Here is a 25,217-nt window from a genome sequence, read left to right as displayed (position 1 = left end):
TGTATGGTGCAAATCAGGGTTCCAACGCCTTCTTATACATCAAATGTAAGTAGCCTACTTTTCAAAGACTTGCAGTTCCCGCATATTCAAGGATCCTACACAAAGATAGTTTGGGTAATTATCTTCATCATTTCTTAAGGCAGGTGGTGCGAGTATGAATGAGGTATTTCAGCCAGCAAAACGTAGCCTATTTACTAACATGAAATGAAAATATATCAAAAATAACGGTTCTGTTCTTCCACAAAATATATAAATGTAAGCACTTTTAATGACTTATGTCTATATTAAAAAAACGTTCAATGTTTTAACTTTTTCAGAAACTTTGTAGGTAGCTGTGGAAATGATAGCAAATATTAGCATGCTAAGGCTAAGCTATTATACATCCATGTTTGTACCAGTCTATGGTTTGTACCCTGCTTAACATTCAGCTAAAGGCTAAAAGCACTGCTGTGCCGAAGTACAGCCTCACATACAGTAGCCTACCTGCCAACATGGCTCTGGACGCTGTGGACTCGTTTCACGTTGAATATAAGATCTCTGTAGCACAACATTCACAGTACAAATAGTGTGAAAAGGATTTTCTGCCTAAGTACACATAATGCAGTTATGGGTCTGGAGGGACTACATTAAAAAAAACTAGTCAGAAAGGAGCCACAATAATATTTCCTGAATATCTCCAGGGCTGCATTGCATGCTCTGGCCCATCTTAATTAAATATAAACCATGTGCTGGACAATCTGATTCAAGACACCAGAAACTGTAACTACATAGTTTACTGATTTTTTGGGAAAATCTACCAATAGGCTACTTATTTCCCAGTGTTTTTTGTGTCTTCACACTCAAAGCCACGATAAACTGTAAACAGAATTCCCACACCGTATTAAACATAAAACTCAACAATTTTCCTGATCGATTCTCTCAAACTTGAGGACCACAATTACATATTTTGGGACAAAGATCATGGTTAAGTTACGTTACAACAGGTATTTTTACAAGGAGAACTGGCTGTGGTACTTTCTCAAATGCAATGACGCAGGAGTTGTAGCATACTTCCTAACATTAAGAAAGAAAAATATCAAAAATACTTTATTTATAATCTTGAACAAAAATACTGGAAATGCAAGCACTTTTAATGGCCTATGTCTATTTCTTTTTTTAAATGGTATTTATCTTTTTTAACCCTCAACTTCACACGGATCTGTGGGGACATTTGTGAGAATCAAATAGACATCCTGGATGCACACAGGTAACCACACACATACAAAAGACAACTTGTTCAGTTGGTTTTCCAATTAGGAAACGTATTTAATAAAGAAGATAGAAATCATCTCTTAAAGCTGGATAATATCTGATCTTCAACGATTGCAAGCAGAAAAGAACCAGATATTATAAATACCCCCCACATCCCGTACCATGTACCTAGATTACATGCTAATAAGCACCTTTCTGATTATTTCTTCTCAGTTCAATGTTGTATAAAAATCACCAGGTAAAATGAGTAGATGGTCATTTCCACCTATAGAGCATCTATCAGTACATATAAAAATAAGTCTCATAAGCTAAATAAATAGATGCACCTGAAGACTGCTTCATCCAGTCAGTAAAAAAGGAATTTCGTACTTCATTTTATGCTACAGTATGTTCAAGTGCTCTTCATAACAAATATGAACTTAATATGATATTAACGTAGGATGCAGAAAGAAAACGTGGCGCAAACTATTCAATTCATCTGGCTCGCTCATTCATTTTGGAGAAGAGTCTCTTTCATGAAAATGTGCACGCGATATTTGTTATTGCACAGTGATGACATCACAGTTTCCCCTCTGCAAAATGTTGAGAGACAAAGGGAGGTTGGTCTTTGGTGTTCCCTTTCTCTCTCTCCTTTATTGTCTAAACTCCGTTCTTCACCAGCTCGTGGACTCCTTTCTCATCGATCATCACGTTTGGATGGAACTCTCGTCCCTTCACCAGATCTTCAAGACCCTTGAAAGAAGTAAATAACACCATCAGGACATTCACCAACCGCTCTTATGAAGAAATGTTCTTCCCACTTATGCATTTACCGATGTTTTCTTGTTTGTAAATAACCACACTGACATTTAATGGGCTAGTTCAGGCTGTCAAATCGAGCACCAATAATACATTTACACGTGACGCGCCTCGTCTCTCTTACAACCAACCAAACACATGCTCCTAAACCTCCCGCTCTGTTTAAGCTGCCACTTCTGCCTTTTCCTTTATTAATATGTTTTAGTTTCTTTACACCATTGAAAGAAGCCTCTTAGTTTTATGACAATAAAGATTTTCTGATTCTGATTATTTAGGTAGAAAATCAATCTACGCACACTAATGACAACATGTATGTGCAACATAAAGGTTATCTTGTTTTCTTCAATTCTACAGTTATATAATATTAGGGATTTAAAGGAGAAACTGTTTTAAATCAAATCTAATAATTACAATTATATTTTTCCTTGTTTTATCAATGTTTTAGATCAAACTCTGTATTTTATGATGTATTTACGCTGGATCTGGATACAGCCTTCAATGATTGAATAATAGCATTCCTTCTTGTGTTAACTTATTTTATATCCACTTCTGACACTAAACATGACTGCTGGTTTGGTGTTCCTGCAGAAGTATGACAATTGCAGACCTATTTAAAGTTTTCTTAATGTTTAACAATGCTGAACCCTATTTAGACTCATTTGGGCCTTCTAGGCTTAATTATCTCAACTTTTCTTTTCAACTTCCATTTGTGCACACGACACTGCAGTCTCATGACCTTTTAATTTAACTGGCAACTTGGCTTTCAATTTAAAAGGGGAATTATTACAGGTTTCAAATGTGTATGTTTTTCCTCTACTGTGACATGTTTACATGCTTTAATGTTAAAAAAAAGTATTTTTTCCCCCTTATACTGCCTGTGCTGCAGCACCTCTTTTCACCCTCTGTCTGAAACCAGAGCCCAGTCTGCTCTAAATGGGTAGTTAGCTGGCTATGTTGTTAATTTGACCTCTTAGGCCCTTTCTAAAGAACACATTTGAGAACAAACATAGGAAAATACGAGTGGGTGTACAGATTATTCCAGGTCGACTGCAGGAGCAGAACAACATCTGGAGTTTACATTTTATACATTATTCCTCGCCTCCTTACCTCTCCCCCGTAGGACACCAGTGGGGAGATCTCACACTTGATTGGCAGGTCTGTTCCGTCCTTCAGGCTGTGTTGGAAAGGAACAAATTCAGGGAGAAAAAAATAAAACAGAATGAGAAGAGTGATTGTCTCATGAAAGCACAGAGGGACGGTAGTTGAGAGAAGCTTTTGAGCATCCTTAACACAGCTGTTCTTCGACTGCAGCTTGTGATTAGAGTTCAAAGGCAGAGAATTAGAGCTTCATTATTCCCAAACATGACCAGTGATTATCCCTCTGACCCATAACAGACTTCCTCTAGAAGAAAACAAATGAATGACGGGTAATGTGGTGGTATCTCCTCCCATTTTTTCTTAAAAAACCAGGGGAACTTGCCAGCACATTCCCATCACTCAACTTGTTAATTTCTAGATAATCATTACAGACAAGAATCACTGACCACACATCAGGTGCTTCGGGTGTTTTCTGAGCAGCTGCCCACACAGCTGTATCATTAGAATGAAGGAAAAGCTGATTGTTTGAGCAAAAAGCACACCCTTTAAGAGCCAGAATAACATTCATGGGGGCTATAAATGTTATTGAAGCACATGCTAATGTATTATTAGGTCTGCGGAAAAAAGCAGGTGGATTTAAACCCAAAAGGCTGACAAGCAAGCAATGAATGGATAGGCTTGTCACAACCATTTTGCACAAATCAACAGGTTCATCATCTATTGCAAAGCTGCAAAACTGCTTGCCACAAAGTCTAACCAGTACCCATTACCCAGCATGCAATATAACGTATTTATTAGTAGCAACCATCTGAGGGGATAATGATCTGTCAGCAGGTCATTATGACTGCACATCATCTGACCAGAACGCAGAGAGCACTGCGTATACAGTCGTCTAAACTGATCCTCGCTGTCATTCCCTTCATCACAACCGGCTGCAAAGAGACAGAAGATTGGCCGCAGCCTTTCATGCGTCCACGCAGATTCCTCTTTTCAGTGGTAATGAAGGCAAGCGGATCAGAAGAAGATATTATATAGTGTTAACGTTTCAATAGCGAGAGGGAAAGAAAGCCAGAACCCCATCACCATGCACTCGGTACTGCAGGGGACGATAATTACTTTCTGTTGCCATCATCTGTGACACTGCCTGCCGCTCCGTCTCTGGAAACATTTCACGGGACACACAGGAGCAAGACAAAGCATGAGAGAAGGGGAAGTGTGAGGCTAAAAGAATATAGTGTTTATAACACCAAAAAAAAGCCAATGCATATATACACAAAGTGTTAAAGGCTGGAGCGACCACGAAGAACCCGCTTCTGTGCTCATGGCAAACATGATGCGTGTGTGTGTGTTGTGACGTGACATGCACGGTGCTGCGTTTTAACAGGCTGGCTGCGGTCACCTCGGTATGGCGGGCACATGTCTGCCGTTCTCGTCGATAAAGTGTCCCCCTGCGTTGAGCACCCAGCGGTGGTGCAGAGACATGAGGGCGTGTCTGGCTGTGGTGGGCGTATCTTTTGCATCCTGACTGTCGGCGTTCTTCAGCGGGGAAAACTCGTCCTCCCGCAGCACCTCATACACCACAAATGTCCTGTTTGACACACACAAAACAAGACATTAGCACAACAGAGTAAAGGGTGGACAATGAGAAGTTCTCAAAAAAATACACAACGCAGATTTAAAGCAGCATTTAGTTGATATGCAGGTAGCTAAATGGGCATATACGACTTAAAACGTTTTTCTGAATATCTGAATTGATCAAATTGAGGACCTACATAGTTGTATGGTTCATCAATTAAGGATTGCTTAATTGCTATTGGTGCTATTGGCAAGTAAAGTGCTCTAGTGACTTGTACAAAATAATGAAACCCATCGGCCTTTGCATACTGTATGTCACACTGTGTTCTTACCGGTAAATTAAAATGTAGTCATTTTTTGTAGGAGCAAGAAGACAAAAAAAACATTGAGTTCTGCATTTTTAAAGGGCATTTGTGACAATGTATCCTTTCAGTTACAGCCAATCTCTTTGAAATAATTGTGTATAGAAAAAAAGAAAATATATTTTTTGGCCAGCGTAATGTAATCCAATTAAATGTTTTATGCCAAAATGCCCTCACAGACTGAAGCTGTTTATAGGTGCTAAATAATCACATCATCAGGCCAATTTTAATATTTGGCACAAGGCCACATATACTGTATATGACCTATGTTCACACAGCAGACTGGGAGATCCTAAAGCCAACAGTGTTGAGAAAAATATCCAGTTGCAAATTAAGTCAGCTCATCTGGATTCTACTAATGCTGCTACTCTGCCAGCTTGGGCACTACTGTAATCCATCTCCTCGACAACACAGAAAACGTTTTCTATTTATTTTAAAAACTAAAGAAAGTCTTGAGGGAAGCTGACATGGCTGCATAGTTTTTCCATCACTCAATCTTTACAGGAATCCTTTCATTAGATGTATAGTTCTATTAGTGGCAACGTGACTCAGAGCTGATGTAATGCAGCGCTGGAGGAGGAGGAATGAGTGAACGGCTCATAAACCTCCATCTTCCTGCACAGAGCTTGGCAGGCTCTGTCTGCTGGACCAGACCTTGAAGAAATGGCAGCACTGGGGCATGTGGATAAAGATCAGGACTGGAAAAATGGAGTTGGTTCATGCATGGAAGGACAGATCAAGGACTAGTAAAACCCAGAGTCTGAGGGCTGCCAAAAGAACATATGCAATCCAGCCACCTCTCAAAAGGAGAATAGGATATTCATTGTATTCTCCTTTAAGGCCGTTACTTTGAGGTGAGAGGCTGATGCTCTCTCACACTCTGTGCCCTCTATGGAAAAAAAACGCACTGTAACTCACTTGGCGAACTGGAAGATGTCAAAGACAAACTTTTCCATTTTAATTCCATTTGGTTTGTCTGGTTTGATTAGTTGACCCTCTCCATTCACATATGGGATTTTCTTCTGGGCCACGTGGTGCTGCAGCTGTGGCTCGTACTTCCTGTTGGACAAACAAAGAAAAAAGAAGCTGGTTCATGGCAGCGCATTAACTTTATAATCATATGGAGCTACTGCTCTCAATACAAGAAAGCACAACTACTGATGAAAAGAGCACAATACTTCATGAAAGCGTTCCAAATGTTCAGGGTGCATTGTTCTTACTGCACTACGTCCTTCAGAAAAGAGAAGCTGAAGAAGTGATTGGCCACGTTTCCTGCGTTGAACATCAGCCGGCCGTCAGCGCTGCGCTTCTCAGCGGTTGCCAGGGTGATCTCGCTGTACTCTACCACTTGATAACGTCCATCCACTTTGCAGACCACGCCCACCGCCTCTGTGGGATTGTTCTTCTCCACCACCTGGAAAAGATTAAAACCAGAAGACTTTATAGCTGACCTGAACAGAGTTGTCTCAGAGGGCTCTGTGATTCACAGTTGCACTGGATCGAATAAGCAGTGTCTTAAACAAAAGGCTTAACAGCCACTGATGCCATAGATAATGTCAAACTGTTAACAAATCTCGAAGCATTCGACCGAACACAACAGAGCCGGCCAGCTAACCAATCAGAGCAGACTGGGCTCTGGTTTCAGACAGAGGGTGAAAAGAGTATTTCACAGTATGAGAAAAATGAAGCACTAGTTGAAAGAGTACAAATAAGCCTAAAGTTTAAGTTTCTCTGATATTTTAAGTCGGATCAAAAAAGATATTTTCTTAAGTGTATTTACTTTTTAAAGCCGATAAGTTCAAGTCTTCACTGAATGAAAAATAAAAACCCTTCTCCCCATCTGCTGCTGGATGCTAATGACAGAGGAGTCCTGATGAGGGGTTGGTGAGCGGGGTGGAGTGAGGGGGAGGGGGAGCCACATGAAATGGAGTTCAGTAATTTATGATGGGAGGGTGGGACTCTGATCTGATCCTTCCATCTCTGCTCCACCGCACAACTCGTAATGTCAAACAGGAGTCTGGACAGTGTTTAGTTCCACAGTTAAATATTTAGATGTATTCTGCGTGAGCTGGAAAATATACAAAGTAGGATGAAAACTCTCTGTGGTCCTGCTAATAACGAGTCTTCTAGAGTCAGTCTGAGGATCTCACAAGAACTAGATCTGACAAACATGACCTCAGATACGTTTCATTTAAGAAGTAGAAGCAAAACGTATAAAAAGAACTGAGAATACAATAAATTGTGTATTAAGATGTTTTTGATGGAGTTCCCAGGGCATACAAATAATTTGATTTTTCCAATTAAGAACATTCTGGCAGCAATGGTTAGTCATAAATGCATGAATAACTCTAAAGTTCCAACGCCAAAAAGCACAATAGGGATGATTTGAGAGCTTGATTTAATGGAAGCAAACATTTAGTTTAAAACAAATAAACAGTGTAGTTTCATCCAGTTTTATTTTGGTTTAATACATTTGTAGATACTTGTTTATATATAATATACTGTACGTGGCATTGTATTTAGTTTTGACTTGGCGCAGGCTCCTTAGGACTTCTGCTGGACGTTGCCCTTTATAGACAGAATCATATAAAACAGCTAAGCTTCCTGGATATAAGATGATGAATCTGAAATGAACATTCAGGCTGGCTACGTGGTGACTCAGGAGACAATCAGGCATACGTGCCTCAGTTGCACTCACACAGGTTTCTCACTGCTGGATTTAAAATACACTGGCAGGACATGTTTGTTTCCATGACACTGAGGTTCTTAGTAAATGACAGCTTCTCGTTGGAGTTACTTTTCTCTGAGTTACAAGATTATTATCTTGTTAACTCGTAAAAAGAGGCCAAAAACGTTATCTCAAGTGAACACATTCTTTTTATTATCTGTCCCTAGTTTAATGTTTATAACTGTTTGGATCACCTATTGGTGGCAACCATGGCAATAACTATTTTTACAACCAATCTGATTACAACTCTCAATCCTTGATCTGTTCAGCAAGTCACTTCCAGCTGCCAGATTTTTACAACTATTTTTTCTGAATTGTGATGGACACGTTTCCCCTAACACTTTCTTGGTTACTGAACTTTGTCACTGGTAAACATAACACAGTCTTATTTGTTCTCCCTCCTACCCTCTGTGTTCTCAACCTGCACAGGCTCAACAAACAATTGGTAGTAGTGACTGCATTTCTGATCAAAATAAAAGAGAGAACATTTGGATTCAAGCCTTTGCTTTAATGTACATGGTATCTATCCATAATGTAATGGGATACTTTCTATAGTCTATGGTGATTCATATGTGAAAGAGGAAAGTCTCTGTCACACAAAATGCACCAGTTTTTCCGGTGGATCAACGCCCTTAACACATCTCACATTGATGGACCTGTTTGGTGAGGCTGCACTGATACATATTACTAGCCAAACAACAAAAAATAGATGAATCAAACAAAAAGAGAAAGAAATGTACTTTAATCATGAACATGTTTTATTCACCAGTAGAAAATAAGTTTCCGGTTCAACCGTTTTATTTGAGAAGCTTTTTTTATTTCTCAAATGAAAGCACACTCGGTCCTAAGTGGTATCTCAATATCAAATTCATGTGATCTGAGACCTGATGAAAAGTTAAAGATGATTGAGGTCCTAACCTCATATTTCCTATAAAGCTGTAGACAAGAAGACTAAAGTAGACAAAGAGGCCTACATCGCCTCCCAGTGGTGAGCTGTGGAGGTTTTTATACAAACTGATGGTTTAACTGCAAACCAACCACACTTTTTAATACAAGACACACACAGCAGTGCCAGTAACCCTTCAGGAGCTTGAGGAATGTAGAAAACTAGACCGACTGATCAGACTGGATCCCAGTCTTTACACACATCAATATTTGTATAGCTAATGTGTCTTCAACCTACTTGATAGATTCTAACCATTGTGTGCATGCATTCTTACAGTATTATCATGACTTCCTGATACAAGGTAACTGAGCTTATCATTATTGCAGGTGCACAATAATTAGACAGATCATCTTTACGACTGGAATCTAAAACCTGCTGCTGCTAATCTTACTATCTCAATATGACAGCTCGACTGTTTTTTGACCTAGCAAAGTGTTCCCACCCTACACCACTCCTCCGCTCCCTTTACTGGCCTACCATGTGGTGAAGGGGTCTGCTCCTTCTTACATTCAGGACATGGTCAAACCATACACACCAACACGCTTACTTTGCTCGGCATCAGTGGACCCGGGTACCCCTCAACAAAAACACGCCTGTATGATATCCTGGCTCCACATTTCCCATTGATATCAGGACATCAGAAAGTCTACACTTGCTCAGTTGTAACTTGGCCATTACATTTGTTTAAGCTTAATAGAATACAACTAAAAGAACATTATTACTACAATAATACATGTAAAAAGTTACACTTTAGGCAGCATCATGTTGTGATCGAGATGGATTACTCTAGTCACACTAGGAAATCACAGCTTTAGCTTCTTTTTCAATTATGCTCTGAATGTCTCATATTTATGATTTTAATCGCTCTAAATATACATAAATTGTCCCTCAGAAAAAGTCCATCATTCATACAGAATAATTCATCAGTTTCAATTAAAGTTGGCCTTTTTTTTGTATTAAATCCACAATGCCTGTTACTTGTCACTGCCTGCTTCACTTTCTGTGGAACAAGTGTGAGGGTAAGCAGTCTTTCGACCAAAAATCTACTTATAAATAATAGTAAAATACTTACAATAGTTGCCTAATTTTTATGAGCAACTATGTAGAAATACTGGGATGAAAATGATAGAAAAGAAAAAGATGAACAGCAATTGAATGTTGTCAGTGTTAGAAATGAAGCCTTTTCAGTACAGACCCACCTAATTAGCACTAACATTCAGATATGACATATTTTACATCAATATAAAGGTGTGTGACCAACCTTAGCTCCACAGTCCGCTCCCTTCTTCACACAGAAACCAATAAAGGAGGGGTCAGCCACTTTGACCAGGATGTTATCCACGCAGTACACATGGACGAATCCAACTCCCCTCCGCTCCATGTCGTCCATGATGCTTTGGTTCCCCAGAGCTCTGTAAAGACCCCCGTTCCCATCTGAAAAACAAACACAGAGACACATGTTGGAATCAAGTTTGGCAAATAAGACACAAAGACACTTTTATGGGAGCAAAAGTCACAAATCCTGCAGTGGGCTCACCAGGGGCCATGGAGAGCTTTCCTGTGTTCTCCAGGATGATCTTGCCGCTGTAGTCCATGGCTGGTAGCATGCCCTGCTGGAAGAAGATGATGTTGTTCTTTTCCAAGCCAAAATAGTTGCTTTTTGAGAAGTATTCCTTTGTGGACTCCATTGTCCTGCCGCTGGCCATGATGTACCTGAAGGCAAAGTGGGGGGAATGTAGTTAAAGAGCGCTATTCGGACGCAATGCCATTCTCTTTAGAGACAGATACACATATTAACAATAAGATGTTGAGAAAATATTGAGAGGCCATTTAAAAACAAAAAGAAAGAACAAGCATTTAAGAAGTTAAACATTAAAAATCAAATGCATTTTAAAAAACAAATCAAGCAAATTAAGAATGCATCCTTTTATTGGAAAGCCTCAGTAAATAATAGCAAGTAAATATAGTTATCAGTAAATAAAGTGTTTTATAACAACAGGTTGCTGAGGGAAAACCCCTGCTAAAATGTCTTTTAATCTTTAAAATGCAGAAGACATTTCTTTAGCGCCTCTTCACAGAAATACAATTTACAACTAAGTGGACATCAACCCAAGCCAGAGACATATACGTTTGAAGTATATGACAGACAATCAAAAGGAAACAACTTCCTTACAGAAACAGACCTGACTTCAATTCTGACCTAATTCCCAGTGACTGTTGAACTCTAACTGCATTGTTATGTACACTTTATGCACTGCACAAATGTCCTGTTAAATCCATCATCCAAACTGTCCTTTGATCCACCCTACGGGGAATTAATCCTTTTCCTGTAATTCAACTTCCTTGACTGAGTTTCCTTTGGAGGCAGTGCTTTGACCCAGTTAATCGTCAAGCAACACAACTACAACAAATGGCTTTGATTCTTAATATGAGAAGACAAGACAGTAATTGGTAGCTTAAATATTTTCTTCTTCTTCTTCAAATAAAGCAGCGAAAGACACATCATCTCATCTCATTAGTCATCTCTTCCTAAATAAGCGTCCTAAAGCACAACATGACTTCTTACCAGGGAATACAGCACTTGATTTTGTGCTTCTGCTCAGCCAGCTGCTGCAGCTTCAAAATGCGCTCGGCCTGGATCTGAAAGAGGGTTTTGTGGGACGGCAGCCGCACGTCGTACATGCCTTTGGGGTAAGAGACCCCCAGTCTGGTTCCCTGGCCCCCGGCCAACAGCAGGACCGCCACTTTACTCTGAGAGATGCAGTGTAGACCTGAAGGAGCACAGAGCAGGACAGTCACTATACATAGAAGCAAGAATATTTGCCCTATAAAGTGTTCATGGTAGAGTTTGTGAAACACTTAGGGTTTGTATGGCTTTTGTAAAAATAAAATGCAAGAACCAAAAATGTCTTGACTTCCGAAGTAATTTACATCAAAATGTTAACTTTATTTGCAAAAAATAAGATTTACAAATTCCTTTGTACCCATGGCAATTAATATACAGGATCATCTAAGCAGAAATGTTGATACATTTGTATCATAGACTCGTCTTAGATCAATTATAACAAACTTTGCTAATTAAATGCATTCATAAGATGTCCATCATGTTATGACTACTCCTAAACTACATTGCTGACATAAGCCCTAAAATCTAATTACTCTACACAAGAGTGTTTGCTTTTATTGTGGTTCATGGGTTGAACGCTTTATAACAAGGTCAGTTTATCTTACATAAACAGCTGATACGTGACCCGATACACTCTTCTCTTCTTTCTTATAAGTACCAATAGACAAGGTTTATGTCAGTGGCCCCTGCTAGACTTTGACTCTACACACACACACACACACAGCCGAACACAGATTTGGTACTGACAGAGCACAGTGATCTCATAAATGAGGGTCAAACAGCAACTCTATTTACGTCAGACCCAAATCAGAAACAGATGTTCTCTGCTGCTTGCCTCTATTGTCATCCTCTCCCAGGAAAAAAACCCCCACTAAAGAGACTCACTAAATGGTCAGACCCCCACTGCAAAGGGGGATTGCGCAAATTATAATGAACAACACAAGCTTACTCTTATTTCATAACTACGCAGGAGACTGGGAAAATGTTCTGCAACAACACAGCGAGCAAAAGAGTTCTGTTGATGCTGTGAAGATGTGGATTTCTAGAGAAACTATTAAACATTACATGTCATTTGTTAGACGCTTTTATCCAAAGCGACTTACATACATGCAGTACTGTGGGCAATCCCCACAGGAGCAATTATGGGTGAAGTGTCTCGCCCAGGGACACAACGACATGCTGACTGCAGTGAGTCCCACTGCAGTCAGCATGTCGTTGTGTCCCTGGGCGTTGTGTCCCTGGGCATGTCGTTGCTATCCCCTGATTCGAAGTCCATCATACTATCCACTGAGCCGCAGCCTCCTTTAATATGTTTTTATTAAATGTTGATTTTGTGTGGGAAGTCATCTACAAGAACGCCCTCTGTCCCATAAATGAAATCAAAACATCTGGGTTACCATGTGATGTTTTAATCCCTTTAAGGCTTCGCTGTCTGACACCAGGAAATATTCCCTCTCCCTCACCTGTGGGCCAATTATTTTGGTTCACAGCGAGACTTAATTGCTCAGTGTCTCTAGGATTATTGTTCCTGCAGTAACTAGGCAAGTCTTGCGATTACTCGTATGTTAATTCCTACTGTATTAAATTGTAATACATTCAATAAAACTAAATATTGTCTTTTTTACAGAGGACTAAGCCACTATAGTAACTTCCGAGCAGCCATAGAGATTGGTTTCCTTATAGCGTGTAGTACGTTGCTCAAATAGAGGTGTTACATTCAGAAATACACAGAAGCTGTATGAATGTACTTTCTGTGGGCAGGAACAGTTGAATGGAGCTCACCTGTTAGCTCCCAGTCTTTGAGGCTCTCCCTGTCCCTCGTCACACTGCCCAGCACCTCTCTGGGCACCGGCTCCATGCGAGCGTCCATCTTCTCTTGTTTTCTGCTGCTGCACGTCTCCATGGCCTTCTGGAAGAATCCATTGATCTCCTTAAAGTCCATCCCCTGCAGGTCATGGTTCAGATCGGCCTGCTCCTTGGGGCCCAGCTTCTTCCAAAACTGCAGGAGATGAGACTGGCCGGCTTCAGCCAACCTCATGGCGAGTCCGCTGGCGTTTGGGTCCATGATGAACAGGGCTTCTGGTTAACTCTGCTACACTGAAAGACAGATTTAAAAATAAAATGTGTGGTTACTAATTAGGATATCGGGGTCGTCTAGCTAGATCAGAGACAATTCTCCTAACTGTCCCAAACACTGGAGCAGAGCTGAGTAAATCATTCGTCACCTTTTGACGCCCTGCAAGCCTGGAATGAGCTGCAAGGCATACTTACTGAAACCTGAGGACTCTTGACATATTTGTAAAATACTTTAAAATACGTTTTTAAATAAATAATTTTGATGCTTTTATCGAGTGACTTTATTTTCCTTGATTCTCGTAGCCTTTCATTGTTGGATGTTTCATATATATTGTTTTTTTGGCCCCTTTTTATACTACCTTTAGTGCATGTACTACATATATGAAACTTTTGTTTTACTTATCACCTCGACCAAGGCTCCCAAACAGATTATAAACTGGAATCAGGAAGTTAATAATTAAATAAAAGAACAATTGAATATCTTCAATCATATTTCTTGAAATGTGAGGGTTATAAAGACAAGAGCCGAAATGTATTCCACCATTTCTCACATATCATAGATGTCGGATTTTAAAGACTGATATTTGTAGACTAAATCGGATTTTGTTTAGGAATAAACACAAACAGTTTGTATGGTAAATAAATAAATTCAGTCATAATGAAAGGAATTTGGTATTTTCCATCACATAACTACCAACTGGTCCTAATATAGGAAAGATAAAAGTTCTTCAATGGCAAGCCAAAACGTTTTAAAGTAGGTGTTGTTCTGTTGACTTATGAGTTATTATGACCTCAGTACAATCCTCACTGCTGCTTGTTAAACCAGAACAATCAGTGACAACACAATGCACACCCAGCATGACATTTACCTCTTATTCTGGAACCGTAGGCAATGCAATTATTTTAATAAATGGTGCAATGATTAATGAATGTGTTTCTTTGAACCCACACCCACAATGAGCATCTTGCTAAACCAGGAATTCCTCATACTAATACTGGTGGAGACGTTTTAGCATTTTAATGGGATGATAAGGGCTACAGCAAGATGGGGCAATATATTTGTTTTAAATACACAGCTGTTTGACACGTGAATGGTATAGCCTTATTTCTAATTCAAAGCATTCGTGATACTTTCAAACGTTATGTTTCCATGAGGCGGTGTGAGAAACCTTCAGTAGGATTATGAAGGTTTCACATGTACAGAGGTGGGAGAAGTAATCAGATTGTGTACTTAAGTAAAAGTAGAAGTACCAGTGATTAGGAATACTCTGTTACAAGTAAAAGTCCTTTATTAGAATCATAAATGATATGTTTTGATTGTAATTATTGATGCATTAAAGTGTTATCAAAGCTGGTAAAGCTGCAGATAGTTTTCATTACTTTGTATAGTGCAGGGTAGCTTGTGAATGTCACTCCAGGTGTAAATGAAGTCTTATTTAAGTGTTGAATATATTTCAAATCATAAGTCAAAATCACTGTTAACCTTTGAATTGTAGTGGGGTAGAGGTAACAAGGGTTAGGGTAAAACATGGAAATACTCTACTATGGAAGTACAAGCCCCTAAAAATTAGGTAGACTTGAGGAAATGTAGTTACTTTACACCACTGAGCATAGGACATTTCATATTAGCATGGAAACATTATTTGAGATAAGATAAGATAAGAAGGACCTTTATTGACCCCCGTGGGGAAATTCAGATCGTATAGTAGCAACCGAATTAGACAGAAACACAGATAGTAAAAATGCGATATAAACGGGCATAATAAGAATACAAGTAAAATAAAACAATGTGTTAACGGTTGAATAGAAATGACAAAAATAACGTGAGATAAATTCTGTTCCGGTACATTAAGCTGTGTTCTTATAACAAAAAGTGTGGTTTCTATGCAAACTACATTCATCCTCTATCTGCTGTCAGCAGTGACAGCTGAACACATATTAGCAGCTAACCGCTAACTGTGCAGCTAACAGTTAGCGCAGCTCATTGAAAACTTAAAAGATAACATGCCTGGAATATTAAACTCTTACCTCTCTTGACAAGTACTCCTCTTGGTTTAAAGACCATTAATGCCAGTCTTTGAGGGGTTTATTGTACTGGAGAGTTTGCCTCCCACCCGGACACCACCTCCTCCTACGTCAGTGACGTGGCACAGGCGTAAGGTGCATTCAAGTGCTTCAAATGCTGGTCGGAAATTCCATTGAGTTAATCCTCAAATGGAGTTTATAAAAGTGATAAAACAAGGACTTTCTGATATTATTGGTGATTTAATTTAGTAAACAATGTATGTATAAATATTAATATTTAAGTGTTCAGGACCATATCAACGGATGGAAGAATTCACTCAAAATATCACTTCAAAGTTTCGGGGCGTTTACAGTCCATAGTTTTCGTCGAAACTATGGACTGTAAACGCCCCGAAACTTTTGTTTTATTATTTGTTTGTATTCATGTTGTTGGAGTAAGTCCCTCGGGGTTTGTTAAAGCAATACATTATTGTTTTCAGATGTATTTTCTTTACTGTTTTGTATTTTCTGTTTGTCATGTAAGCTGTTTTGGTTGTTTTATTTGTAGGCCTACTGTGCCATCACCATGGGCGTCACTTTGTTAGAAAAAGTGGTGGGGACAATGTCTCCAAATTTAACATCAGCATAGCAGAAGACAACATGTCCCTCCCATTGGTGTTGAACCTCGAGCACCTGCATGGAAAACCAATGCATAGACCTCTGGACCAAAGCCAATGTGTTTTAAAAACCATGAATGTCCATGAATGCTGTGATGTGATTTTGAGTGAATTTGTACCTTTATGCACACAACAAGCACAAAGGTATGGACGACAGAACATTATATAAGTAAACAAATAAATTCATGCATAAATACAGAATAAATACAGGAATAAAAAAATACAAGAATAAAGAATGTGAAAAAAACAGAAATAATTATTTTTGGAGATAAATACAAGAATAAATAAACAAGAAAACATTTATAAATATGGAAATAAATAAATAAAAGTAAAACAAATATATAAGTTTAGAATAAAACAGAAAACATATGATATATCTTTAATGTATTTCTACATTTATTAACATTAACATATGTATGAATGTATATGTTGTTCTGGTTGTTGGTTAGAATTCTGATGACATTTCTTTTTTTTTCACACCCCCACATTTTCATGTGGCCCTAATCCTCTTCCGTAGGGATTGAATCTTGAACCAATTGAACCCATCACCTTCAATAAGAAAAAAATCCTTGATGCCAGCATACTGTGGACTCTCATGTCAAAAAAGAAAAGGAACATTCTATGTTCCTGTCGGAGATAATAAACGTCAATTAGGAAAGGTGTAACGTTTTTAAGTACTTTTGCTGAAAAACTGTCCTCAAAGTAACCATGATTTTGATTATGATGTCACGTCTGCATTGAAATGAAAGTAATGTTGCAGTGCCTCACTGTGTTCACTGGAAGGCATTGCGTTGTTGATTTTGTGTGACATCTTATATTATATTTATTCATACAAAATTAAATCAGAAGTAAGAGCAAGGGTTTGAATATGGAAATGAATTAGTGGCAAAAGCAGTGGAACACAACATTAAGGGTATTTATTGGTTAATATAACAAAGTAAACTCAACAGTCAACACACAGAAAGCTGTAAAACATTTAAGTAGTCCAGGGGATTATTTATTGTACACCATCATGTACAGTAGGTGGCGGTATGTACATTATAGGTAACGGTTGCACCGCCATTAGATCAACAGAAGAAGAAGAAAAAGCGGAAGTATTTCTCGATCAGCTGAGTTTGTTTTGATCCTCCTCTGCTAGCTGTTCATCTATTTGTTTGATAAACATTTTGTGTGACCACTAAGGGAAATGAAGAAGCTTTTTGATGGCATTAAGAAAGACATGAAGTTTAAAACGGCGGGACCCGGGAAGAAACTAACTGACGACACAAGGCAAATAACAAACCTTACTTTGTACTGAAGCTACACCGCTAGAGCTAGCCTTAGCTACTGTAGTCTAATATCTGCTGCACTATTGAGTTAGTGCATATTCATGCTGGTCAATAATCATTATTGATGAGCATGTCATTAAGCTAACAACAAATCTACTGATGAGAGATGTTACTGTAACTGGGCTAAATGTTTATTCGCCGTTAGCATATGTGTTATATAATGTTAAAGCTCTGCAGCGGGAGTCGCCCATCTATTCTCAGTGGAGCTAATCCCAGAACAATCTTATTTAGCCAATAGTCTTAGTAACGTAAAGTGACTTTTACTCACACTTAAGACACCCAACAGACTGACTGGAAATAGTCCTCCTGTCAGTGGTGATGTAGGAAGTACTCAGATCTAATACCACAGTGTAGAAGTACCTATTTCAAGTAACAGTAAAAGTGTTACTGGTGTGAAATAACACAACTATTGGCATCAAAATATACCTAAATTACAAACAGTTTATTTATTGATCATATTTAAAAATGATGTTTATTATATGATTGATTATGATTATCAGTGAAAAGTAACTAAGTACATTTACTCAAGTACTGTACTTAAGTACACATTTGAGGCACTTTTTTTTACCACTTTAAATGTCTACTCTACTACATTTTGAAAGACAATTTTGTACTTTTTACTCCACTACATTTATTTTACAGATTTATTTAGTATTAAATATTAAATTATAATAACTAAAACCATGACTTGTGTAAAATAACAAACCTATTAGCATCAAAATATACCTAAAATACAAACAGTTTCAGTACTTATCATGCAGAATGAACTATTTAAAAATGATGTTTATTACATTATTGATTATGATTATTGATTCATTTAACCTAAGAGATCAAAAATACCCACTGTCTCTTTTTGGGAATGTCGTGCTATCCTCAGGGGGACGTAGCAGGTCAACTTCTGAACGCTGGGAACCTAAAGATTAAATTGAGATGCAGATTAACACTATGTAACATTTTTCTAGTCATAAATCTGTAATACACATTAGGTTTTTGTTATGCATCTACTCAATTAAAGGCTTAGAGTGGATAAGTGTTTAGAACATTAGAATTTAAAAAAAAAGGAATGAGGCACTCTAAGTCAAATCCAAGCTATAAGGATATGTCTGTTTTTAAAGATGTAACTACAGTCCTTCAGATCCCTAGGTAGACTAAGAACAGAGACTAAGGATACGCTTTTGTAACAGGAAACAAGTAAATCAAACATAACTCCAAGACTTTTGACCTGGTCCTTAGTATGTAAGGCTAATAACTAAAGGTTTAGATACTGTTGCTTTCTCTGGGCTCTTGCATCAAATATTATGATCTCTGTCTTGTATTGATTCAGCTATAGGAAGTATTTATCAAAGCAACATTTATTTGGGAATGGATATTTGAAGCCCTACGTAGAACAACTGCATGTCTCTTCACATTGCTTTTCTGTCCCCTGCAGTACCAAGCCTGATGTGGTGCAGAGCGGCTCTGGTGCCAGGCCGAATCGCCATGGTCCCAGTGAAGGGTCCCAGAGGGCTGGAGCCGCCGCCCTGGCTAGAATTGAACAGATTCCCCGGCCAAAGGTCGGCACCTCGCAGGATGCCATCAGGAACCAGGGTGAGGCAAATCACCCTATTCCAACACTGCTTCAGTCATTTTAATCAGTCAAAATAACAAAGTACGGCTTGCCTTTGGATGTGTTCATAGCTAACGGTTAGATGCACGTGCTTATATTCTTTGGGATGCATTCAAAAATAGTTACCTATTATGCAAAATCCACTTTTTCATGTCTTTTATACATAAATATGTGTCCCCTCTGTGTAAAAAGGTTCTAAAAGTTTCGGGAACAAAGGCCCTCTCTCTTTTTGTCCTGATCCATTTATATAAAGACCTGTCTGAAAATGAGCTGATCAGATTTTCTCCACTTTATGATGTCATAAAGTTGTTTTGGCTTGTGTAACCATTAGCCAATAACCAACCAAGGTAACCCCCCCCCCCCCCCCCCCCCCCCCATCACCTGAATCTCCTCCTAGAGCACCATTGGGTTGTTTTTAACCAAATATCTCTCCGAGGGGCGTGGGGAGGGGCTCCTTATTTTCATCTAAAGTAACAGACAGAGAATCCGCACTTTTGAAACAGGGTTGAAACAGAGGGGATTATGGGATAATGCAATGATCTGTTTGGTGTTTGGAGCCAAACACTTCAGAGGCATGTTTTGTATATATCTGAGACCTATAATGTATTGATGAAAAACAGTATACCTTTTTAAGAATAACAATTTTGTTTTCTATTGTTCATGATCTATTTGAATGTGAAGACAATGGGTTGTAGCAAAGTAATATAATTGCACGATTTGCTTATAGTCAAGAGAGAACTGGAGGCGGCGTCACTGGCTGAAAAAGACAAGGCAGAATCAGAGGAGGTATGTTTATAGGGACTGGCTGTCACATCAAGGTTTGAAAAGGTCTGAAATGACACCAATAACATTATTCATTTCTCACAGTGATTAGCATTTTGTCTCATGATATTTGTGAATAACATTTCTTTCCAGAGATCCAAAGTGCCAGTGATAGCTCCCGCCTGTCTCTCAGTGTCAGGTGTGTATTTCACCTGTCCGCTAACCGGAGCCACTTTAGCTAAGAGTGAGAGGGAAGTACACATTAAAGAGGCCATTTTAATGGTACGTCTAAAAATATTACTACTTGTTGTTTCTGCTTGATTTACAGCTTGTTTGTTACACAATGATTTCATCTGAATATGGCTGAATGTTATAATACTATGTATTGTTGTGTTCCTTTGTTTTCACTGTCAGCGGTTTGAGGAGGATCCCGTGGAGGCCTCTGTTATGATGATCCACACATTTAACAAAGACAGAGACAAAGTAAAGACTGCTATCGACATTATGAGCAAGTAAGACACATCACATCAAGGGATCATCATGCTGACCTTGATTCCAGTATTGACTTGCTGTCTGTTGTCAGTTAAAGATCTTCATTTACTTTAATGCTTGCTCTTGGCTGTTGTTATTTTCTGTTTCTTCATTGTTTTGACAATAGGTATATTGAAAATATATGTAAGAATCCCACTGAGGAGAAATACAGGAAGATTAAACTCAGCAACAAGGTGTACCAGGTAAGTCTGAAACGGTGAACCTCATCCCTTCGAGAATAAGCATTATTAATGTTTTTTGCCATATTGTATATATTTTACCCTTTTGTTTGATTTCAGGAGAAAGTTCGTTCTGTGGAGGGCAGTAGAGAATTCCTGGAGGCCCTGGGCTTCACAAGCATTATGCTTCCTGTAGAGGGGAAAGGTAAGTGAGTCCTGATGCTCATGATTAACAATTCCTTATCTTAGTCAACAGAAGAAGTAAATGTCATGCCAGTCAGTTATAACATGTTCTGTTTTGTGCCGTTCCCTGAGTACAGAGGAGGACGAGGAGTTCCTGGTGTTACTGGAGTACAGCACTGACGCCCTGGAGTTGATGCAGGAGAGGAGGGACCGTCTCCAGAGAGGAGAGCCAGTGAGAGCTCAGCTGGACAGACAGCCGCAAGTGTTCAGATCGTCTCCCAACGCTCAGCGCTTCGAGCTGCCGCCGGAGTTCTACAACATGACATCGGAGGAGCTCAAGAAGGAGCAACTGCAGAGGTACAGACTCCTAGTGAATGGTTTGAACAGCAGAAGTTATAGGAACTACATTTATACATGAATTATGTCGTTTTTCTGATCCGCTTTTGGTTCTTGTAACAACCCTGACAGCAGCATTCTGGATCAGCTGAAGCTGTTTAATAGCTGCACCAGAGCAAAAATAACACAATTAAACAATGCATGCATCCTGTAGCTCTGTGCAAACATATAATTATGTATTGCATCTTGTTTTGATTTTGGGGGCATTTTCTCAAAATAAGGGGATTTTATATTGTACACCTCTAATTGTCCAGAAAACAAACTGCATTTTTCCTCTGATTGTGGTAGTAATGACAGGAATGTAAAGGAAATATAACATAAATATATATATATCAAATATATCCTATCGGATTACCACTATATCAGATTATGCAACACGCATTCATTCACAAGGCAGGCTGTTGCAAAACAACCACATAATTGCCTGCACATCAAGCTGGATGGTTAAAGATTGATTCCTAGTCATAAGGGGGGGGGGAGATTAAACGGGGACATCTTCTAGAAGCATAAAATAGAGGTTGGTTTTATGGCTGAGAGAACAAAACAACAGAAAAAGAGCACATGTAATTGACCATGATTGCAAACATCCTCAAAACAAATGCATAAATAATGTATAAAAAGTAACTGAACCCTTCAGTTGTTATCCCCGTTATATGTGCTACCTCAGTCTAGCCACGGAAATAACAAATGTGCCATATGCACAACCACCCAGATTGTTGTCTGGTGGTATTTGTCCATCATTCATTGGAACAACCTGCACTCTACAACATGTGTGTTTCCTAGGAGTGAGCTGGTGGAGAAGAGCGCCATGCTGCGCACTAAAGCCATGAGGGAGAAGGAGGAGCAGAGGGAGAGAAGGAAATACAACTACACTCTGCTCCGGATCCGACTGCCTGATGGATCCCTGCTTCAGGGTAAGAGCTTCTTCTTCCTTGTTTTCAGAATCAGAACAAAACCAAATAAAAGTGTTGAAAGTCCTGATGTAAATGTAAACTAGGCATTGAAGATGATGTGTGATTGCAGGGACCTTCTATGCGTGGGACCGGTTGCCCGTGCTGTTTGCCTTCATCCGGGAGTCTTTGGTGGACGGCTGGCAGCCCTTTGAGCTCATCGCTCCTGGAGGTCAGAAACTACAGGAGTCTGAAGAGGTGGCTCTCGCAGAGTGTAACCTGGTGAGTGGAAACCAGAGTCTTCTCATTGAACTGCCTAACATGAAATGTCCCTAGATTTAAAGATAAGCCTGTGACATTGAAATGCTTTATTTTTTTACAGTAAACAACCCTAATGATGAATTGAGTTGATCAACTATTGATATCACATGTTTCTCTGTGGCACGGATCTCCAGTGTTGTCCAAAACGATACAAATAATAATAGACAACTTACTTTATTGCATTGAATAACATTTTCCTTCATTCATTGTCATGATGCAATGCTACACCTGAGAACCAAATGTTTATTCATTCATTTTTATTATTTTATGAAAGTGAATTTCAGACCAGTTCTTTTTTTAAATGTCTTTGGAAGGAGCAAATTAGGTTGGTGCAACAGATCAAGTAAAAAATAAAAATGTTCCATTCTAATCTACCTCGACCTAATAACTCATGCCAAGCCTTATGTCATTGTCTATACTCTAGCAGCGGTTCCCAACCTTTTTCAACTAAAACAAAAATCTTAATAATGAAAATGTTTCCACACAAATCATGTTTTGCAAATTATTTGACAGCCCACTTGCAATGACAAGGGGGCCGCAGCCCACTGGTTGGGAACCACTGCACTATAGTATTGAAACAAGCACAAAATGTAATTCAAATGAATGAATATACATTTGAATTATAGTCCTAATACAAACCATGGTGTCCTCTTCACACAAGCCAGTATTTGAACACTCCTGCAGATCAAATCAGACTGTGTGTGTCTGCATGTTTCAGGTCCCTGCAGCTCTGCTCACGTTTGCCTGGGATGCGGCCGTTCAGGCGGATATTGCAGCTGCGGGTGGGAAGAGCCCCGCTCTACTCAAACCCTCCCTGCTGGAAACCATCCGGACCCTGAGCTGAGACCCTCCCCCGATCTCTCCCTGCTGCCTCCCCCCTGTGGCCCTCCTGGGGTGGAATTGCCCATTTACAAACGACTAGTGATACGTTTATTTTTACAAATGCTAACTTTAAAGTCGGTAGCAGTGATAACATAGGGGAAACTTCCCCTAAATGCGCTTGTTTTGCTGAGCATTATCCCTCCATGTGGGGATAGGGTCCCCTCTCAGCTACATGTTGTACTGAAGGAGGCGGTTACTAACAGATGAAAGGATTGGTTTTGTTGCATCGTGAATGTACAGGCTGTGTAGGAAACAGAGGAAGGTCTAACATCACCTACCTGTCAGTCAGGTGTTCTTCGTGTGGCATGTTGACAGACCTTGTTTTAACTGTGGCGACATTTTCTCCCCTTGCTTTGAAGTTAAACTGTTGTATTAACACTGATTGATCAAGAGAAAAAAGTATTTTGTATCTCAGTACAGAGCTTTTGCCATTTAAAAGCCGTTTGGTGTCTGTGCACTGGACTTGACTTGAATGCTATTAGTTTTGTTTGGCGGTGCTTCATTTTAAACAGTGTTCTGTCTGTCTGACGGTCCGGTCTGATGCAAGTCTAGCTTGTCTGTTCGTCCTCTGCAGTGGCCTCACACTCTCGTTGTACAACATACTTCTACGGTAGTAACTAAAACTCCAAATGTTATTTATTTTTATTCATATGAGCATAAACCTGGACCCTAATCGAACATGTCTTTCTTGATAATTTGATTTAAAATTGAAGTCCAAAACGGAGACGTCTTTTTACAGACTAGAATGGCACCTCCGCCAAATAATTTGTTTTATCCGCCTCTTGATTTGGATCCACTCCAAAATGTAATGTGTTCTTCCTTAGCCCGTGCTTCACCCTTCCACCAAGTTTCTTTTAAATCGGGCCTGTAGTTTTTCTGTAATCCTGCTGACAGAACGAACAGACACTGTTACTGTACGGTTAAGATGACAATGTGAAGTTGATTCTAATACCAATATCATTTCTTGTATTTTTAGCAGTTTGAAGCACTTTTTAGGAAAAACCTTACACTTTATAAAACACTAGAGTGCCCTAAATGTAAAAAATAAAGCTTGAAGATATTGCTTTATGCATACTGTAGTAAAAACCGTGGTGATTGCAGAGGTTTCATGTAGCTTACTTGCTTGGCTGGCGTAAATTACATTTGTTGTCAAAACTGGCCGCATGGACTTGTGTTGTCTTGAGTCATGTATTTGTTTGTATCAAACACATTTCCTTGGTATAAAAAAGGTATTTCAAACAGGGTGGTAGTACATCTACCATCTCACTGAATGAGATGAGAATTACATTTGTTTTCAATTCACCCTCATCACACATCATTAGGGTGATTTATACATTTATTTTGGTAGTGGTTTTGCCGTTGATGTATGCACACCAGATATGTAAAAGCTAGTTATAATTGCTTGTGATTGGTTAAGATGACAACGACCTACCTCTCACTGCTTATCTCTGTCTGATACATCCAAAGGGGGTTGTACACTAAAGTGGAAGAAAGGCCTGGATTGTTTTTGTTTTACAGAATAAATAATTGTCACCTCATAAAACCTGTAATATTATTAATTGAGCAACTAAAACCTGTTTCAGCTGCTTTGTTATGTGTACAATTTGACTACACAACCCAGCGTTTGAGGACTAAGATGGACATCAGCAACATGTCTGCTGTCTTTTATTTAATGGAGGCGTCTAAATGTTTTGTGCATTGTAACCTTAATTGATCCCGAGTGAGTAGTAGTGATGTGTGCAGACCGTCTGAGTTGTAATCTGTTGCTTTTCAACCTGCCTGTTAAAGAGATCGCTTGCATTGCATCATAACTTGTTTAATAAACAGTTCTGAGGCGAGTCTGTTTAACTTCATGTTCCTAAACGGGAGCTACTTTAAAACACATACAAGAACCATATGCTGTTTCCTGGAAAGCTCTTTGGATGGAAACGTTTAGTATTCCTCTGAAAATGATCACAGCTTACACCATGACATTCAGGGTCGAGCTTCTACTGTAAT

At 39.2% G+C, this 25,217-nt stretch overlaps 2 protein-coding genes across 3 annotated transcripts; one reads left to right on the top strand and one right to left on the bottom strand.

Moving 5' to 3' along the window:
* Window positions 1–1,275: 1,275 nt before the first annotated feature.
* Window positions 1,276–15,623, bottom strand: uap1 (UDP-N-acetylglucosamine pyrophosphorylase 1). 2 transcript variants are annotated; one of them, XM_034230033.1, is made up of 11 exons: window positions 15,489–15,623; window positions 13,167–13,481; window positions 11,325–11,529; window positions 10,296–10,471; window positions 10,020–10,192; window positions 6,305–6,498; window positions 6,003–6,143; window positions 4,547–4,735; window positions 4,264–4,305; window positions 3,157–3,223; window positions 1,276–1,983 (listed from the first exon to the last, which is right to left on the bottom strand). In XM_034230033.1, exons 2-11 carry the CDS (start codon window positions 13,447–13,449, stop codon window positions 1,891–1,893), a joined length of 1,563 nt encoding a protein of 520 aa, XP_034085924.1. In that variant the 5' UTR covers window positions 13,450–13,481; window positions 15,489–15,623; the 3' UTR covers window positions 1,276–1,890. The 2 variants fall into 2 exon arrangements, with proteins under 2 accessions (XP_034085924.1, XP_034085925.1); XM_034230034.1 differs by lacking the exon at window positions 4,264–4,305.
* Window positions 15,624–17,214: 1,591 nt separating this feature from the next.
* Window positions 17,215–25,057, top strand: ubxn6 (UBX domain protein 6). The gene is made up of 11 exons (XM_034229810.1): window positions 17,215–17,410; window positions 18,899–19,056; window positions 19,803–19,861; window positions 19,991–20,119; window positions 20,252–20,349; window positions 20,496–20,571; window positions 20,668–20,752; window positions 20,868–21,087; window positions 21,910–22,040; window positions 22,150–22,298; window positions 23,056–25,057. The coding sequence occupies exons 1-11, from the start codon at window positions 17,328–17,330 to the stop codon at window positions 23,179–23,181; spliced, it is 1,314 nt and encodes a 437-aa protein (XP_034085701.1). The 5' UTR covers window positions 17,215–17,327; the 3' UTR covers window positions 23,182–25,057.
* Window positions 25,058–25,217: the final 160 nt, after the last annotated feature.

Source organism: Gymnodraco acuticeps, unplaced genomic scaffold (assembly GCF_902827175.1).
Source record: "Gymnodraco acuticeps unplaced genomic scaffold, fGymAcu1.1, whole genome shotgun sequence".
Classification (NCBI taxonomy): domain Eukaryota; kingdom Metazoa; phylum Chordata; class Actinopteri; order Perciformes; family Bathydraconidae; genus Gymnodraco; species Gymnodraco acuticeps.
Note: the sequence above shows the minus strand (reverse complement) of the source record. Positions and strands in the feature narration are given on the sequence as shown.

Bases quoted from the DNA above. Each gene is read 5' to 3' on its own strand.
- ubxn6 (XM_034229810.1), top strand. From the start codon at position 17,328: ATGAAGAAGCTTTTTGATGGCATTAAGAAAGACATGAAGTTTAAAACG. The intron at 19,057-19,802 runs GTGAGGCAAATC...ATTTGCTTATAG, and splicing joins GGATGCCATCAGGAACCAGG to TCAAGAGAGAACTGGAGGCG. The intron at 19,862-19,990 runs GTATGTTTATAG...ATTTCTTTCCAG, and splicing joins ACAAGGCAGAATCAGAGGAG to AGATCCAAAGTGCCAGTGAT.
- uap1 (XM_034230033.1), bottom strand. From the start codon at position 13,449: ATGGACCCAAACGCCAGCGGACTCGCCATGAGGTTGGCTGAAGCCGGC. The intron at 10,193-10,295 runs GTGAGCCCACTG...TTTGTTTTTCAG, and splicing joins AAAGCTCTCCATGGCCCCTG to ATGGGAACGGGGGTCTTTAC. The intron at 6,144-6,304 runs GTAAGAACAATG...TTTGTCCAACAG, and splicing joins TTTCTGAAGGACGTAGTGCA to GAAGTACGAGCCACAGCTGC.